The 18,775-nt window shown below is 46.6% G+C and overlaps 1 protein-coding gene across 2 annotated transcripts in view; it reads right to left on the bottom strand.

Moving 5' to 3' along the window:
- TRPM8 (transient receptor potential cation channel subfamily M member 8) overlaps positions 1 to 18,775 on the bottom strand; it is a 101,561-nt gene that overhangs the window by 28,694 nt on the left and 54,092 nt on the right. For both annotated transcript variants that reach the window (XM_058299859.2, XM_058299860.2), the window contains 5 exons: positions 11,090 to 11,202; positions 10,063 to 10,279; positions 3,878 to 3,969; positions 2,320 to 2,461; positions 1,049 to 1,220 (listed from right to left, as the gene is read on the bottom strand). In XM_058299859.2, coding sequence (XP_058155842.1) covers positions 1,049 to 1,220; positions 2,320 to 2,461; positions 3,878 to 3,969; positions 10,063 to 10,279; positions 11,090 to 11,202 — 736 coding nt within the window. The remainder of the gene's footprint in view (positions 1 to 1,048; positions 1,221 to 2,319; positions 2,462 to 3,877; positions 3,970 to 10,062; positions 10,280 to 11,089; positions 11,203 to 18,775) is intronic.

An 18,775-nucleotide genomic window follows, 5' to 3' on the forward strand; every position in this document is an offset into this window, starting at 1 on the left:
AGACAGAGCTGTGTGCCTGATAGTCTACAGCTGATCTTGTGGAGAGAGGGAAAGTCTAGAGAGCCTCATATCCTACAGCTGACCTTGTGGAGGAAGCAGGAGCTGAGCCCAGAGGAACCCAGGAAGCCTGAACCCTCGCAGATGTCAGCAGCCATCTCGCTCCAAACAGACTTTGGTGAGGGAAGCAACTTAGGCTTTATGGCCTGGTATCTGTAAGCTCCTATCCCAAATAAATACCCTTTATAAAAACCAACCAGTTTCTGGTATTTTGCATCTGCACCCCTTTGGCTGACTAATGCACCATCATTTCATGGAAAGGAAATGTTTCTAAAACCTCGGAAGAGGCTTCAAGATAAAGGACCAGAGAGACTGGGTAGGAGATAATAAAAGAAGAGAGAGAGGAGCTGAAAAATGCAACCCACAGGAGCAGGCATGTCTGAACATTTTATGGTGGCAGGACGGGAAAGGACAAGCCAGGGCCACAGCCAGCCTCATAGAGATGCTTTACATGGTTCATTCGCAGCACACACCAATTCACACAGGCCCACTCTTTCCTGACATAAGCTGGACATGAACAAATGAATGCCATCCTGCCATCATTAGCCTGCCTCCAAAAACTAGTTGGCAGTGAGCTGAAGTTGGAAATTTAAATTCCAAGTCCCAATGCAAAATCTTCAATATTGTTTTTTTTTTAAATGATTTTAAAAAATGGATTTCTAGTCCCTTGTGTGTAGAAAACTCCCAAACTAGCGAAGTTCGTTGCTTTCAGTTGCCACATGGCTGTTGAAACTATGAGACTCTATTTTTAAGGCTTGAGAACTACTGGCTGAAATGTTTGGGACTAGTCTGTAAGGCTCACTTAAAATCCTGCTTCACTGCCAAGAAAAGGTTTTGAGGGGTGAGTTCTCAATCCATGGCGTTGAGCCCCATTTCAGCTGTGTACTTCCAAAGACACCACCCCAGAGTCAGAGGTGGGCACCCCAAAGGCCGGTTAAGGAAACCACTGCTTCTCCCTGCCCCGCTTCCCCCTGATAAGAGCCAGCCTTACCATCCACATCACTGGGCACCTGGCCGAACATGGCCAGGTACGGCTCGTAGATGACCGAGCGGAATATCCACTTCCAGCGATACTCGTTCTGCCTGAGGATTCCTTGTCTGGCCACGCCGAACGCCACCATCCACACAGCAAAGAGGAACAGGAAGAAGAACACGTCGACCATCTGTGGAGGGGGCACACCGGAAGGGAGTGAGGACGGCACCAAGGGGTCTGCTCAGCCCCTCGGCCTGGCTAGTCTCAACTGACCGTGGAGAAGGGCAGAGGCCTCGGGGCAAATCGAACGCACGCAGCATTCACTTGCTGACCTGTGGGTCTTGTGACATCTGTTTTCTGGAATTAAAACTGACTTATGCATTTTCCCTGACAGGTCCCCAAACCTTCTTGGTAATAGCAGCCCTCTAGGTGAGAGACTGACACCAACCAGCTCAAGAGCAAAAGAGGGCCCTGACTTTGGGAGTGCCTCTCTTTCACTACCCCTCCTGACACATTCTTTAAACCCCAAAATTATAGCCTTCAATTTTAATTTGGGGGGGGGGGGAAGCTATCCATATTAGACAAGAATGAAGTTTCAGGGTTTTTTCATCTTTTGCACTCATGGCATGACTTCGTGGTGACTTGACTCCTCAGATATGCTTTGAATTAAAACCACAAACTCCAAAGAACTCAGCGTTTGGAAATGAACTTCCAGATGAGCTCATTGAATGCCCATCTGATTGAAAGACACAAAACAGTGGAGTTTGGGGCCATCTGGAAAGCAAGTTTAGGAAAGCAACCCTGTCTATGCTTAATTATCCTTCAGCCATCCATCTTTATAAACAGGCCTGGGAGTATTTTTACTTAATCTATATTACAAGATAATAAACTCTTCTTCTTGCTCACTGCACGTCCCTTGACAAGCATATTACACTCCTTGGACCCAGTTTTCCACATCTGTAAAAGAAGTCTGAAAGTCCCTACACTGCCTATGCTCTTAGAAAATTAAGATTCCAATGAGCATGAATTGTTGAGAAGCAAATGAACAACCTTTGTAAAGGGACTGAGGTTGTTAGCAAGGCACCGAATTATGCTCCTTGCTCCTCAGAGCCATCTGTTGTTAAATCTTAAGCTGGGAGAAGCCTCTGATGAAAACATCAAAGAAAGCAAATCTTATCGCTTATGTAATGCAAAAGTCACCCTATGGACAAAAAAAAATCCTGCTGTCAGCAATTAAAGGAGCAATTAAAGTACGGAAAATGATCTCGACAAGTATTCTTGACTCTTACCATCCTCTGCAGCATTATAATCTTGGGTCCTAAATTTCTGCTTACAGTGAAAATATGGATCAACCGTAGAGTGAATATAATGTAATCCAGGCAAAAAATGACTCGTCCAGAATACAAAGAGCTTTTATTAGAAGACTGGAGCCTGTGGAAAGAAGGGCAACGGAATTGGTGAGACATTCACAAAACATTTCAAAGTTTTGTTTTAAAAAATAACCAAAGTCAAAAAATAGCTGCAAGCTATTGAGATCTAGGGGCTTGAGAGTGGGTAAAAAGCAGGCAGAGGACAACACCCACGTGTCAGGCCTTCAGAAGTCTTTTGCCCTCAAGGACTCAAGGAGAGGCCAGGGAATTAAAGGTTCTTTACACAAAACCAAGCTTTAGAGTGTCCCACCTCTGGAGCCCTTCCTTCTCAAATGCCTCCTGCAGGAACCCAAACCTATAACTGCTCTGTTCCTTAACTCACAAAGCTTTTATAAAGATCTCAATCCCCAACCCTCCAACCATCGGGACTTGACCCTGCCAGGTTTCCCCTAAGGAAACAAACCTCCTTCCCACCAGATCATTTGATTAGGCAACCACTTGCTAACATGTTCATTGAACAGTCACGTGCTATCTATGCAGAATGCTCTAAAATAATGTGAACCCAACTGTGCCTCAAATGCTAGGACTTTTAAACCAAGCAGTAAGGGAGAATTTTTTGAGGAGGAAATTGGGGTTCTCAACAGGTTGAGCATTCGTACATTCTGACATTCTGTATCAGTTTAAATAGTAAGTTAGGTTTCTCTGCAAAGGGACATCATGTGTGCTACTCAAATATAACTGCTAGCCTGATCTTAAAGCTTTTTGGGGAAGGCGTGGCCAAAGCAGACTGGTTGATTGGGTCATGGGTTGGGGGCATAGCTGATCCTCAACTTCTCTATCTCATGAAGGGCATATTGCTTTTTGCCTTTATTGGAAATTTCCATTTGGCTCTTCTAATCACACACCCTGGCTTTTGGGATTGGGGAAATACACTACAAGGGCTGGTTCCATTGTCAACACTCAAGCTGAACTAGAGTCCATGAAATGTGGGAGAGTGTGGGCTATGATGTGGACCACTGACCATGAGGTGCAGCGATGCTCAGAGATGTATTCACCAAATGCAATGAAAGTCTCATGATGATGGAGGAGAATGTTGCTATGGGGGGAGTAGTGGGGTGAGGGGGGTGGGGGGTATATGGGGACCTCATATTTTTTTAATGTAATATTAAAAAAATGAATAAAGACAAAAAAATATCTAATACCCTCATCATCCCCCATCCTCCCCAATTTCTAAGAACAAAGAGAAAGTCCATAAAGAACGCCTTTGCAATTACAGTTCATGGGGCAAAGACACAAACTTCCACCAACTCAGCTGCACCTCCAAGAAGCAGAGACAGTGGTCTCCCATAATAATCTTTATTGGGGGAATAAATTGGCTTCTCTTGGGCTATGAACCACCAAATATCATGTCTCCACCTTTACACACCATATAATCCCTTAAAACCTCAAATGGGGAGAGAGGATGAGGACTACTCACCGAAATCCAACCCCTGCTATGAAGTAAAAAAGCCCGAGCGTGTCCAAAACGTTCCACAGGTCAGTAAAATAATCCACCCCATTCATGTACCACTGCAGCACAGAAAAGGGGTGGAGAGGACATCAACAGCCTGGAAACATCAACACTTACAGATATAAGGTTCACTCATTTTTTCCCCAGGTTTTAATTTTTTAGCCAATGATTTGTTGGTTTATTCTTTCATACGTCAAGTAAGCAGGACCACATGGTAAATGGAAAAACAGGCTGCACAGTGGCTGTTCTGTTATTTGTGTGTTGCTGACAAAGCCAAGAAAAGGGACTCATGTATCCTTAATGTTCTTTAAAGATGAGCCCTCAGGGAGTGAGTATGAGCTGTGCGGGCAAATATCAAACACCCAGGTCACCATGTACAGTGGAGTAAGTTGTGCACTGCACAATACTAACAGGTGTGATGCATCCTGTAATCAGCACAGATTTGTGAATTTATTGTGAAAATGTTCTGGCACATAGCAGGAAAGCATCTTGATAAAAGGAACCTTTGTATCATTCATAATTTTTAGGAAGGAAAGTATGATCAAAAAACACTGAGACAAAGACAGAAAGGATTTTCAATTAGTCTGCATCTTGACAACTCTCTGGCAATCCACAACCTGGATTTGGGGTGTTGGTTATTTAGCCCTTTCATTCATTTATTCTTTCACCCCAAACGTATGTACTCAGAGCCTATGGGCTTCTAAATACAGGTGCTGGGCTCCTAAGCTACAAAGACATCAGATACATACTTTGCTGATCCTCAAGGAATCTACTATTCCTTGAGAAAGACAGACATTAAAATAAAATGAGATAAGGCCAAAGGCCCACGTGAGCTCAGAGAAGGAAACCACCAGATTTTCTTGTGTAAGGCAGGAAAACAGTGCCAAAAAAAAAAAAAAGTGTCACCAAAGGACCATGGCACTTTTCAATTTTCCTACTTGAACTCATCCACACGGGTCCATCTGATACTCAGATATTATGTTTTCTACCTTGCAGCTGAAGCTAAGACCCAACGAGGCTAAGGAACCTGGTCGTTGGTTGCGTCTCCCTAACGTCACAGGGATTCTTTATATCCTCCAGAGATCCTGCAGCCTTAGACTTGGAAGTGATTCAAGAGACGTCACAGATTTCTCAAGAAGAATTTCCTCTCACTCATTTGTGAGTGCAAATAGCAACTTCAGCGGGCGAAGAGCATTATGAAATCCAGCATCAAAGAAATATTAAAATCTCCCCAATTTGTGCAACCTAGCTTGACCCTGTTCCACTGTGGGACGGCTGACCTTGGGGTCACCTTTCTTTAGGCTCCAAAACTGAGCCAGGATCCCTAGAGAAGGCCACGGGCGCCATCTCCTCGAGTGGCCCTAGTGGTGTTGCTCCCACACCCAGAGCCAGGGACTAAGCAGGAAAAGCCTCGCTGGGCAGGTCTGACCTGACGCCCGATCCCCCTTTAAAATTCTGGTCTTAGGGGCACAAAGGGCAGCCTCGGCAGCCCCCGCCCAGCTCCATTTGTGCCTGGGCGATTTTCAGAAGTCTAGCCAGCAACAAGGGGGGAAATCTTAAAAAGCTCAATCTTGGGGTTCCAAGGTGCTGCAGCAGTGAGAAAACATTTTAAAAATAAACAGAGGGGACTTTTCTGACCAAAACACCCGAGATAAGGGTATATTCAAAAAAATACCAGGGCCATATTTGACACATCTTTCAGGATTTGGGGATCGATTGGGCCTCAAGGTTGAACAGTGCTCTCCATGAAGGCATGATGGAAATTTCTTCATTTTACATAAACATCAGCAATGCCTGTTGAATAGAATGACGAGCTACTTGGCAGCTATATTTGCATTTATTCACTGCCTCGGTTCAAAATTCCAAATCAGCACATCAGCATCTGCGTCCAGGCATGGCTCAGAAAAGAAGCTCTTTGACACAAGACACAATCTAAAACAGATACTATCCTGGGTTTTTTTCCTAACACGTGTGAGTCAGGTTAATTAAAGGAACACCAGACCAGCAGAATTCTTAGAGGAAACCAATCAAATTTCGAAGTTCTAATGGCTGCATCTGCAGACAAGAAGAGAAACAGCGACCCCCAGTGTCAGATTCGTTTAATGACAAGACTCTATGGCTCTCCCTGCAGACTCTCCTAAACCAGAGTCAGAGCTGGGAGGCTGGCAAGGACCTTAAGTGGACGAGCCAGACTTAACCCAAGCTCCTGGCCTGAGCACAGGCCTCTTCCCAGACACGGCCTCATGCGTACTATTGCTGAATTAAAACTGTCCCATGCACAAATAACCTGTGCGAAGAAAGCTAGACGTTGTCATTGTTCCCCTCTGCACCGAACGTCATCAATGGGCTGGACCCCGTGGGGTTCACCTCTTCCCAGCAGGCCCTGGGATGGCTGAGAAGCACCTTATCCACCTCTTCACAGCCAGCTCCCTTCCCCAAGTTTCCTTCCTCCCCTGCTCCAGGCCACTCCCATTCAGTGCTCCGCGTCTTTCCCAAGCAAAACCTCACCCTGCACCGCCCAGGGCCCTTCTCCAATCAGAACGTGGCTACCCTGGATCTTCTTCTCATGTGGCCCTAATAAGGGACTCGGTAGCTAAATATTCACACAGATTGGTATGGAGGTATTTGTGACTTACAGCCTTCACATTCTACTGCTCAACCAGCCGCCCCTAGACGCAGGGCTCACTCATTTATCAACGTTCGCCTCCATCTCCCTTGAAAGCTCCTAGAAATGCACCCTGTCAATCATCTCCAGCTGGCAGCAAGGTCCAGAAGGCCAGAGATATTTGTTTTGTTCATTGCTGTGACCCCAGTATCTAGAACAGTACCAGGCACATAGTAGGAGCTCCATAAATATTCATCCTTCTGTCCTCCTTGCCTTCCTTCCTTCTTTTATTGCTTATTTGTGCTCATGATTTATTTCCCCACTGCACTATGAATTCACTGCTGCTCGATTCTCTTCCTCAAGGCCAAGGTGCAGAAGCCAAAGCCCAGGGCAGGGAAGTGCCTCGTTCAAAGTCACACAAACCCCAGCCTCTGCGGGCACACGGTACTGTCCCCTGCCGTTGTCTCCACTGCAGGCAGCAGAGCTCGGCTTCACACAGGTGATGCAAACACCCAGGGACCCATCAGAGGCCTGGACCTCCAGGGGCCCAGCTGCCTCTCAGGTGACCAGGACAGGAGACAACTGTTGGGAGCGGGCAGGCTGCTGGCGAAGGGCCCCCGATTTCAGCAGACCTGCCAGGATCCTTCTGCATTTACCCCATGCCTAAGACGGGCAGTGCCGGCTGGAGGGAGCACCCCAGGCCCCAGAACAGGGCCTCTCAGAGGGACAAGATGTGGGCCACTTCCCTCTCCAGGCCACAAAGCCTTCTGGCCACACCCTTTGTCCTCTTCTGCAAAGGCTCCCATGGGAGTGTGGTCCTTTCCCCTTTGCTGTGCCTTTGAAAGGTGGCCACTTGCCCATCGGGTACAGGACAGAGAGGAACCCCACCCTGCCAGTTCAGGAGAAGGGCGAGTACGCGGCCCTGTTAAAGGAGGGGCGTCCTGTTTCCACCCCGGCCTCAATCTGGCCGGCATCCATTCCTATCTTACACTGTGTCCTAGTCAGCCAAATGGCTGCTGATGCAAAATACCAGAAATTGATTGGTTTTTATAAAGGGTATTTACTTATTTGGGGTAGGAGCTTACAGATACCAGGCCATAAAGCACAAGTTACTTCCCTCACCAAAGTCTATTTGGAGCAAAATGGCCACCGATGGCTGCGAGGCCTCAGGCTTCCTGGGTTCCTACGTTCCTGGGGATTGCTTTTCTTTGGGTTCAAAGTTCCTTTCTTCCCAGGGCTTGCTTCTTCCTGGGCTCAGGGTTCCTCTCTTCCTGGGGCTGGCTTCCCTTTCCTCTGTGAACTTACTTCCTGGGGCTCCAGCTTAAGGCTTCAGCATCAAACTCCAACATCAAAACGCCATCATCAGAACCCACGCATCAAAAGCTCCAACTCTGTGCTTTGCCATGCCTTTTATCTGTGAGTCCCCACCCACCAAGGACTGGGGACTGGGTGGGGACTCCATGCCCTAATGATAACTCAATCATGCCTAGGTACAGATAAGATTACAAACATAATCCAATATTTCTTTTTGGAATTCATCAATTATACCAAACTGCTACACACTGTGATTCTCCTTCAGTCTTCCTCTGCCTTCTCTCGCACAGGACACCTTCAGCCCCTTGCTGCCGAAACACGGTTTAAGTCCAAATAAGAGAACTAGGAAGTGAACGACGGCATCGGAGAAGGAAATGCTATGGAAGGCACAGTCAGCACAGGGCTACTGCCCCCTGAGCCCATGCCTGTGGCTCTCATGAGGCTGGTTCTGAAAAAACTCCTCTGCGAGTCAGGTGGGGGAGCTGCTTTTGGAAGAAAGTCTGGTCCTCTTGCCATGGTCAGCACTGACTAGTATAACTCAATGTATTCCTCCTCCACCTCCACCCCATCCCCACCTGCCTCCAGAAACCTCCAACCGCCAGGCATGGGGAGGCAGGCACAGGGCTCTGTTGCCAGGACTCCTTCCACCCTCACACCCAAGGCAGATGGCACTAATCGATCCAGGCCCTCTCCTGCCAAGAACAGACAGAGCCTCAGAATCCTACCTAACCCAAGACTCTTGGAAGCCAGAGTCCACATGGTAGCTGAAACCAATTTAGGATTCCTCCACTAGGCAGTGATTTTGCAGGGTCAAGACTACATTCTCTTCCCTCTAAATCTCTTGAGCACTTGGCAGAGCCTCTCATAAACTCTAAGTACTTGTCAGATGGACACGTGGCTGGCTTTGGACTCAGAGAGACAACAGAGGTGAGGGCAGCCGCAGGTCTCAAAGAATTTGTAACCTACTAAGTCTGAAAGGCTTTTCTGGAATCACTTCTTAATGGTTCAAGGACAGCAGCGTCCTTCACCCTCAGCATTTATTCATTTGACAATTACTAAATGAGCATCCATTCTGTGCCAGGCCTGGGCAGACGCTTCAGATTCCATGGTGGAAAGAGGATGCCAAAAGCTGCAGATCCCAAGAAACTGCAGAAAAGTACAATGAATAATTCATACAAACCCTCTAAAATCCACAGGGACTTACACGACTTTAAAATACTGTCACTTGGACACTCGGGGCAGAAGATGCCCTCAGCTCTGCAGCCCCCTCGGCTCCCCTGCCGCTCAACGGGCCGCATCCCTGCACCCCGCTGAGGGAGCCCAAAGTCTCCTCTTGGAATGCGCAACCATTCCTGAGGAATTCATCTCCGTCAGTCAGTGAGAATTAGAGAGCTTGGTGCTAAGAGCATCACAGCTAAGAGCTGTGATGGGCAATTTGATGTATCACCCGGGCTGGCTGTGGTATCCAGTTTTTGGTCAAACACTAGCCTAGACGTTGCTATGAGGGTGTTTTGTATATGGGATTAACGTCTATGTGCAGCTGACTTAGCAAAAGAGATGACCCTCCATAATGTGACCTCGAGAGCAGAAAACGGAGGTTTCTGGAAGAAGCAGCTTGCCTCAAGACTACAGGATCTACTCCCCTGAGTCTCCAGCCTGCTGACTCAAGAGGGCAACATCAGTTCTTTCTGGAATGTCCAGCCTGCCAGGCTGCCCCACGGATTTTAGAATGACCAGCCCCCTCCATCGCATGAGCCAATTCCTTAAAATACATCCCTTACTACATATACACACACATATCCTGTGGGTTCTGCTTCTTTGGAGAACCTGACTGATACAAGCTCTCATTGGATTGCTAAGAGTTGTAAAATGCATCTTTAAGGAGCAGATGTAGCTCAAGTGTTTGAGTACCTGCTTCCCACATGGTGTCCCAGGTTCTATCCCCAGTACCTCCTTAAAACGAAAACAAACCACGAAGAAACCAACTCAGGGAAGCCAGTATAGCCCCATGGTTGAGCACCAGCTTCCCACATATGAGGTTCTGGGTTCAAACCCCAGCCCCAGTACCTAAAAAAAAAAAAGCATCTTCATATTCATGGATTACTACCTAACAGAGAACAGTTATTTTGGGGGAAAAAATGATTTTTAAACTTCAGAAGCAACTTCCCCACCTCTGGGCTCTAAGAAGAAGCCGCCCGCTGAGAGGGTGATGGCCCCGAGGCAGTGCTCCTACCTGCCTCACTTCGTCACAGAGCAGGACAAAGACCAGCGCGTAGAGGATCAGCTCGGGCGTATGTGGCACGGAGTGGAAGTCCATGAGCATCACATAGGCGAAGAGCAGCAGGAAGGCGATGTAGAAGACCACGTTCCAGGAGAAGACCACAAAGGGGGAAGTGAAGAACGCCATGTAGTACCAGAGGAGCCTCTTGTGCTTGTCGATGGGCTTCTTCCTGGGGGGACAGGGAGGAGTCCCGTGATGGCTGTCACCAGCTTCTCATGGGAGCAGCCCATGGTGGAGTGGGCTCTGGCCCGGAGCAGCCCAGTCTTGCTTGTAAACATATATCAAGGAAAGCAGATTTGGCTCAACAGATAGAGCATCCGCCTACCACATGGGAGGTCCAAGGTTCAAACGCAGGGCCTCCTGACCCAGGTGGTGAGCTGGCCCATGCACAGTGCTGATGCACACAAGAAGTACCGTGCCATGCAGGGGTGTCCCCCGCATAGGGGAGCCCCACCCGCAAGGAGTGCGCCCCATAAGGAGAGCTGTCCCATGCGAAAAAAGCACAGCCTGCCCAGGAGTGGCACCACACACATGGAGAGCTGATGCAGCAAGATGATGCAACAAAAAGAGACACAGATTCCCGGTGCCGCCTGACAAGAATACAAGCAGACACAAGAACACAGAGCGAATGGACACAGAAAGCAGACAACAGGAGGGAGGGGGGAGAAAGGGAGAGAAATTTTTAAAAAAAGAACTGTAGATCAGTGGACCCACAGGTGGGGGGAAGGGCAGGGAGGGCCAACACTGTGCTCTAGGCTGACCCGGTCAAAATCCATGGCTAGTGAAGATTAACGCCACATCTACCTGTTTGAATCCAAACCCAGGGAAAGGCAGAAAAGATACCAGACCAGAGGTGTAGGCATTCACATGATGTCATGAGTTCCAGGCCTTACATATAACCATTTACATAAGAATTCACACGTGCAGAGGCACATCGGTGCACACACAGGCACGCATGGTTGTGTGCCTTGCTTCGTACCTGAATGACACAAAGCCACAGCCAACCAAGGGTATAATAAACAGACACAGGATAATCTTCCAGTTCTTGGTGTCTCGGGAAATCTCTCCATACCATTGCTTGGAAAGAAAATTCTACGGGAAACAGAGACAAAAAACACAGTTTCTTACAGTTGCAATTAAATGCAGGATGGAATAAGACCTTTGCCCAGCTCCCAAACCTCCCCAAAAATAAACACTCTGAATTAAGATATTTGTTTTTTTATATTAATTACTTGGATTCTAAATGGCTGTAATAAAACTACTTAAGTTTCTGTTTAATTTCACTCCTAGGTCTATAACTAAAAGAATTGAAAGCAGGGACTCGAACAGATATTTACATACTGACGCCCATAGTAGCATTATTCACAATTGTCAGAAGGTGGAATCAACCCAAGTGCCCACTCGCTGGTGAATGGATAAACAAAAGGTGGTATAGCCACATGATGGAATATTAGTCAGCCATGATAAGGAGTAAAGTTCTGATCCATGCTACAGCGTGGATGATCCTTGAAACCATTATGCTTAATGATGTAAGCCAGACACAGAAGGACAAATATTGTATGATTCAACATAGGAAATATCTAGAATAAGCATATGCACAGAGACAGAAAGATTAGAGGTTACAGGGGCTGGAGGGAGGGAGATTGGGAAGTGTTTGCTCCACGGGTAGAGAGATTCTGTTTGGGGTAGTGAAGAAGGTTTGGTGATGGATGGTGATGATGGTAGCACACCATTGTGACTATAATTAATGCCACTGGAATGTACACTTAAAAATGGTTAAAATCCAACTGATGATGCAACTGGAAAATGGCCTTGAATTGAAGGTTCAATGCGGATCTAGCAGAATATCCCTGTCTACATATAATAACATGACTTTAAAATGCTGTTTGACCTAATGTAAGGGGGAAATGGAAAGGAGAAATGAGTTTATATGGCTACAAGTCTCTAAAAAAGAGTCTGGAGGCTGTCAGAAGGATTGCCCTTTTGCACAACTGAGCAGAATCTAAGAGACAGATAAAGTAGATACAACCCCAGGTATTGGTTCCTTTGAGGGCTAGAGAGACCCACGGGCTCTATGGTCATGGCAGATGGGGTTCACTGCCATGTCAGATGGCCCTTCTTTGGAGCTGGTGTTTCTGCGTGATGAAACTGGACTCAGATGGAATCTCTTTTCATAAGATTTTCATGCTACTTTACTGGAATTGTAGTTGGTGTTGGGCTTTAAGATAAATTCAGGGGATTTGAATCTCTGGACTGACAATATGATAGCCAGGCCCTGAGCCTCAACAGACTTCAGCTCCTACAATCTGATTTATTGGACTCACCTCACTCAGCTAAGATAGAGTTGAAGAAGGACAACCACCACACCATGGAGCCTAGAGTGCCTACAACTGAAAACAGGAGGATTGCATCCAGTATCCATGTGGAATCTGAGCCTCCTCTTGACATAGAGATGCCATGGACATAACCAATCCAAGGTCCACAGAGAAAAGGTGGCATTGGAGTGGAGTGGGAAAAGTGGACATGGTGGCTGATATGGGTATGGGGAATGGCAGGAAGAGATGAGATGTGGAGGCGCCTTTGGGACTTAGAGTTGCCCTGGATGGTGCTGCAGGGGCAATCACCGAACACTGTAAATCCTCCCAGGGCCCACTGGATGGAATGTGGGAGAGTATGGGCCATGATGTGGACCATTGACCATGAGGTGCAGAGATGCCCAGAGAGGTACTTACCAAATGCAATGGATGTATCATGATGATGGGAGTGAGTGTTGCTGGGGGAGGAGTGGTGGGGTGGGGGTGGTGGGGTTGAATGGGACCTCATAGTGTTTTTTTAATGTAATATTTTTACAAAATCAATAAAAAAATAAAAAAATAAAATAAAAATGGTTAAAATCGCAAATTTTATTTGATGTGTCTGTGTTAGCAAAATAATTTTTTGTTTTAATCTGTTTGATTTTCAGTTCTTTCAAAGTTGGACTCTGAATGTTAAAATCGAGGTGAAACAACCAGCAAGATGGCAGCAGAGTAAGGAGCTCCTAGAGTCAGCTCCTGCTACAGGGAAGTTATTAAATACCCAGAGTTCTCTGGAATTATCTGAAGCACCTGTTTGGGAACTCCAGGAGGCCAGAAGAGCATCCTGCCACATCCTTGAAGGAATGGAAGCTGGAGAATGCCTATCTGCAGAGAAGACTCATAAGTAGAGGCTCCACGCCATGGAGGCCGGTGCCCATCCTCCACTGGAGGCATAAGCCATCTTGGGAGCTGTTCCATGGCTGAAATTGAAAGCTCCACTTCCCAAAAATGGGGGAGGAAGAGATGGTTGGGCACCAACAGCTACTGATGAGTAAATTCAGCAGACTAAAGTATAATCCAGAGGACAGCTGAAGTTTGAGCCTGTTCAAGTCAGAAAGAGGCTAGTAGCTACCATCTTAACTCCATGCCTGGCACGAGGGGAAGCGGGGCGGACTGAATATCACTGCTGGTGGGGACTGGCTTCTTTCCATGCAGATCAGATTGCACCTCTAGCCTAGGCCCCAGTGCCACCTCCAGCAGGGAGGAAGCTGCAGGGACCTGCACCAGCCTCTCAGGGAGATTACCAGCCAAGTTGCAGAGGCCAGTGATTATTCTGCTCTGGCAGCACCAGCCACCCAAGGAGCTATTCTGCGGCTGGAATTTAAAGTTCCCATTCCCCAAAACAAGGGAGGAGGAGACAGTTGGCTGCCAAATTTGGCTACTGATTGGTAGACTCAGCTGGCTAAGATATAACCCTGGAAACAGCTGGAGCGTGAATGTGTCCAAGTCAGAAAGAGGCCAGTGGCCCCCATTTTGACTCTGTCCCCCAGCCTGAGGGGAAGCCAGGCTGACTGAAAATCACAGTGACAGTAGGAACTGGTTTCTTTCACCCATATTGGCCTGCAGCCCTAGACTAGCTTCAACCCTACCTGTAGCAGGGAAGAGGCTGGCAGGCCCTGCACCAGCCTATCCAGGTAACTGCAGGTACCTTTCACTTGCATGAACTGAATAATTGGAAGTCTACCCCAGCAAGTGGGTCATCTTGGACACACACAGCATAGATTGCTGCCCACAAGTGCAGCTCCATCCCCACCCCAGGCAGGGGAGAAAGGGATGTGAAGCCTCATCAGTCTCTTTGGGCAACTATAGTCTAGGCCTGCACAACTTGGATTATTCCACATAGCTATGACTCTGTCCCTACCCATGGCAAAGGAAAAAGTTGGGAGAAGCTTCATTGGTCCCTGGCACATTGAGGGCAGCTTGAGCCTCCACATCTTATAGCACCAATTACAACCTTGGCATCTAACTGCACAACAAAAAAGAGAGAAAGGGCAGGAAGCCCTAAACTAAAGAGAAAAGCTGCACCCAGAATAAATACGTAGTAATCCTGATGCCAAGACACCAACAAAAAATTACAATCCACACCAAGAAACAGGAAGCTATGGCCCAGTTAAAGGAAAAAGACAAGCCTCTAGATGACATAAAGGACTTGAGACAACTAATTATAGATATTCAAACAAATCTCCTTAATAAATTCAATGAGATGGCTATAGAGATTAAGGATATTAAGATGACACTGGATGAACACAAAGAAGAATTTGAAAGCATACATAGAAAATAGTAGATTTTACAGGAATGAAAGGTATAATAAATGAAATTTTAAAAACATTGGAATCACATAATAGCAGGTTTGAAGAGGCAGAAGGAAGAATTGGTGAGCTTGAAGAAATGACCTCTGACAGTGAACATACAAAAGAACAGATGAAGAAAAGAATGGAAAAAATTGAACAAGTTCTCAGGGGACTAAATGACAGCAAAAGGCGTGCAAACACATGGGTGTCCCAGTAGGAGAAAAGAAGGGAAAAGGGGCAGAAGGAATATTTGAAGAAATAATGGTAGAAAATTTCCCAACCCTATTGAAGGAAACAGATATCCATTTCCAAGCACAACATATTCCCATCCAAAAAAATTCAAATAGACCAAAGCTGAGACACATATTCATCAGAATGTCAAATGCCATAGATAAAGAGAGAATTCTGAGAGCAGCAAAAGAAAAGCAATGCATAACATATAAGGGACACCCAATAAGATTAAGTGCTGATTCCTCACCAGAAACCATGGAGGCAAGACAGTGGTCTGATATATTTAAGATACTACAAGAGAAACACTTGCAGCCAAGAATCTTATATCCAGCAAGACTGTCTTTCAAAAATGAGGGCAATATTAGAATATTCACACATAGACAGAAACTGAGAGAATTTCTAAGCAAGAAACCAGATTTTCAGGAAATAGTAAAGGGTGTGCTAAAGCCTGAAAAGAAAAGAGGAGAGAGGGGCCTGGAAAAGAGTCTAGAAATGAAGAGTATAACAATAAAAGTAACTAAAAGTGTCAAAAGAATGGTGAATATAAAATGTGACAGATAAAACTCTGTCAGGAATGAACTTAACCAATGATGTAAAGCACTTGTATTCAGAAAACCGCAACTCAGTGTTAAAGAAATGTTTAAAAAGGCCTAAATAACTGGAAGAACATTCCATGCTCTTGGATCAGAAGACTAATATCATTAAGATGACAATTCTACTCAAATTGATATATAATTGACATAAAAATTCAATGCAATGCCAATAAAAATCCCACCAGCATTAAAAAAATTTTTTGAAAACACAGTCATCAATTTATTTGGGAGGTTAAGGGGTCCTGAATAGTCAGAAACATTATAAAAAGGAAAAGCAAATCCTCATCTCCACACTTTAAATCATATTACCTAGATATAGTGGCAAAAACAGCATGGTACTGGCATAAAGACAGACACACAGACCAATGGAACCAAATTTATTTATGCTTCAGACAGACCCTCACATATATGGCCAGATGATTTTTGACTAGCCTATCAAAGCCACACAGCTTGGGCAGAACAGTCCATTCAACAAATGGTGCTGAAAGAACTGGATATCATAGCTGAAACAAGGAAAGAGGACGCATATCTCACACTTTATCCAAAAATTAAAATGGATCAAAAAACTAAAAATAAAAGCAAGAACCATAAAAACTTCAAGAAGAAACTGTAGGAAAATACCCAAGACCTGGTGGTAGGTGGTGGATTCTTAAAGGAGATAAGTGGAGGATTGAGATGGACTACTGATGTTTAACGTACATAGAAGTTTTAATTAGCTTTACTGTAAAAGTGGGGAAATGTACAGAGTGGATGGTAACACATAGTGAGTAACAAATAATCTAGGAACTGAACAGCACAGTGAACCAAGAGGTGGATGAGAATTGTGGTTGATGGTACAGATGCAAGAGTGTCCTTTGTGATCCAGAACAAATGTATATCACTACTGCAGGGTGTTGGGAATGTCGAGAAGCATGGGAAAAATACAGCTGGAGTGACCTATCGACTGTGGTTAGCAGTAGTAATATAATATTCTTGCATCTATGCAAAAGATGTACTGCGTTGATAATGAGGCAGTATGGAAAATGTGAGTCAAATGTACTCTCTGAATGTGGTAACAATCAGATGATATTATTTTATCTGTAGCAAATGACACATCGTGTGTTGATGGAGGGGTGTTGTTTGGGAATTCTGCACATGTGCATAATTGTTTTATAAGTTTCCAACTTCTGTCATAAAAAATATATTTCAAAAAGAATAATAGGGTGGGTTGGGGGGAAAACACACCAAATATAAGATAAGGACTATGATTAGTAGTAAGATTTTGACAGTGTTCTTTCATAGTTTGTAACAAACGTCTCATGACAATGCAAGGTGTTGGTGGAGCGTTGATGTATGGGACCCCTGTATGATGTTATGCGTGTTTGCTTTGTAAGTTCACAACTTTTACTATGCACTTAATTATGTGTGTTCATATATAAATGATATGAAGATAATAATAGGTTGGTGGGGGAAAAATATTTAGTAGTAATATTTTGACAATGCTCTTTAATCATTAGTTAAAAAGGTTTAACAACAATGCAAGTTATTGGTGGTAGGGTGAGTTATGAGAGTCCTTTATGATGTTATACACGTTTGTTTTGTAAGTTCACAACTATTATTATACACTTATTGTTTATGTATGAGTGATATACTTCAATAAATATTAAAATTTTTAAAAATTGAGGTTAAAATAAGGGTTGCTATGACTTTTTAACCAAGTCTAATTTGTATTATGCACGTTTAAACAAGTAACTTTCTTTTTTTTTTTTTTTTAAAAGATTGATTTATTTATTTAATTTCCCCCCCTCCCCTGGTTGTCTGTTCTTGGTGTCTATTTGCTGCGCCTTGCTTCTTTGTCCGCTTCTGTTGTCATCTGCGGCACAGGAAGTGTGGGCGGCACCATTCCTGGGCAGGCTGCTCTTTCTTTTCATGCTGGGCGGCTCTCCTCACGGGCGCACTCCTTGCGCGTGGGGCTCCCCCACGCGGGGGACACCCTTGCGTGGCAAGGCACTCCTTGCGCGCATCAGCACTGCGCGGGGGACACCCTTGCGTGGCAAGGCACTCCTTGCGCGCATCAGCACTGCGCGTGGCCAGCTCCACATGGGTCAAGGAGGCCCGGGGTTTGAACTGCGGACCTCCCATGTGGTAGACGGACGCCCTAACCACTGGGCCAAAGTCCGTTCTAACTTTCTAGCGCCTTTCTCCTCAAAGAGCACAAACTCGCATCAGGTCAAATGTCACCCTCAGGGCCCTGGCAGTTGCATTTTGAGAGGCAGGCAGGGAGGCTTTAGTCAGGAAACTCCAAGGGGAGTTGGGAAATGAGACTGCTGGGTTCTCGGCCCTGAGATGCAGGGAAAGGCTTTCCCCAGGCAGTCCAGGCCCCTGAAGGCAGGGGCAGGGGCCCTCCCAGGAAGGTGGAAGTTAGAGAACTCAGGTTGCCCCTGAGCGCTGCACTTTGAATAAACAGACCAGAGCACAGGGAAGAAACTCAGGTCTCAGAACAGGGGTCTGCGGTCAGCGTGATCGGTCCCCGCAGGACAGAGGAAAGAGAAAGGCGGCGACCGGGGGCCTGCCCCTCCCCGAGCATGTGACCTACCCCCAAGCCCCCGGGACTCTCTGCCGGCCGCCTGGGCACAGGAAGCGCCCCGCCAGGGAGAAACCGCGGCCAGTGGATCACCACCCAGCTCCCATGCACCCCGAGGGGCAACCCCAAGGCAGTGATGCTGGCTTGGCTGAATAAACCACTCGCATTCCAATCCTGCTCTTGGCCTCTGCTTCGGGGAGGACCCAAGCAAAGACAAGGAGTGTTCGTCTTCCTCGTTCTCACGTCCCTGCTGGGGAGGCGGACATGCCAGGCCACGGGCACCAGCAGGCCCCAGACCACAGAAAGCGTCCCTCCTTCCGGCATTCGGCCGTGGCTCTGCAGCGCGGCTGCGGTAACACGCTGGTCGCCCCCCGCCCCCTGGTCTCCGGGAACGTGAGTGAGCTGCCGTCCGGGTGAAACGCCCCGGGCTCGTGAACTGGGACACAAGCACCAGTCGGTCTCCCTGAGGCCCAAAGCCTGGGGACACTAGCAAAAGGGTCCTGAGAGGCTGGGAGATGAGCACAGCCCACTGTGGCCTGGCCCTCCCACCCCCAGCCCCGGGGAGGCCTCGACGGCCACCAGCTTCCTGGGCACACCCCAGACTGAGCATGTCTCTCTTGGACCTGCTACAGC

This window comes from Dasypus novemcinctus, chromosome 7, assembly GCF_030445035.2.
Source record: "Dasypus novemcinctus isolate mDasNov1 chromosome 7, mDasNov1.1.hap2, whole genome shotgun sequence".
NCBI lineage: Eukaryota > Metazoa > Chordata > Mammalia > Cingulata > Dasypodidae > Dasypus > Dasypus novemcinctus.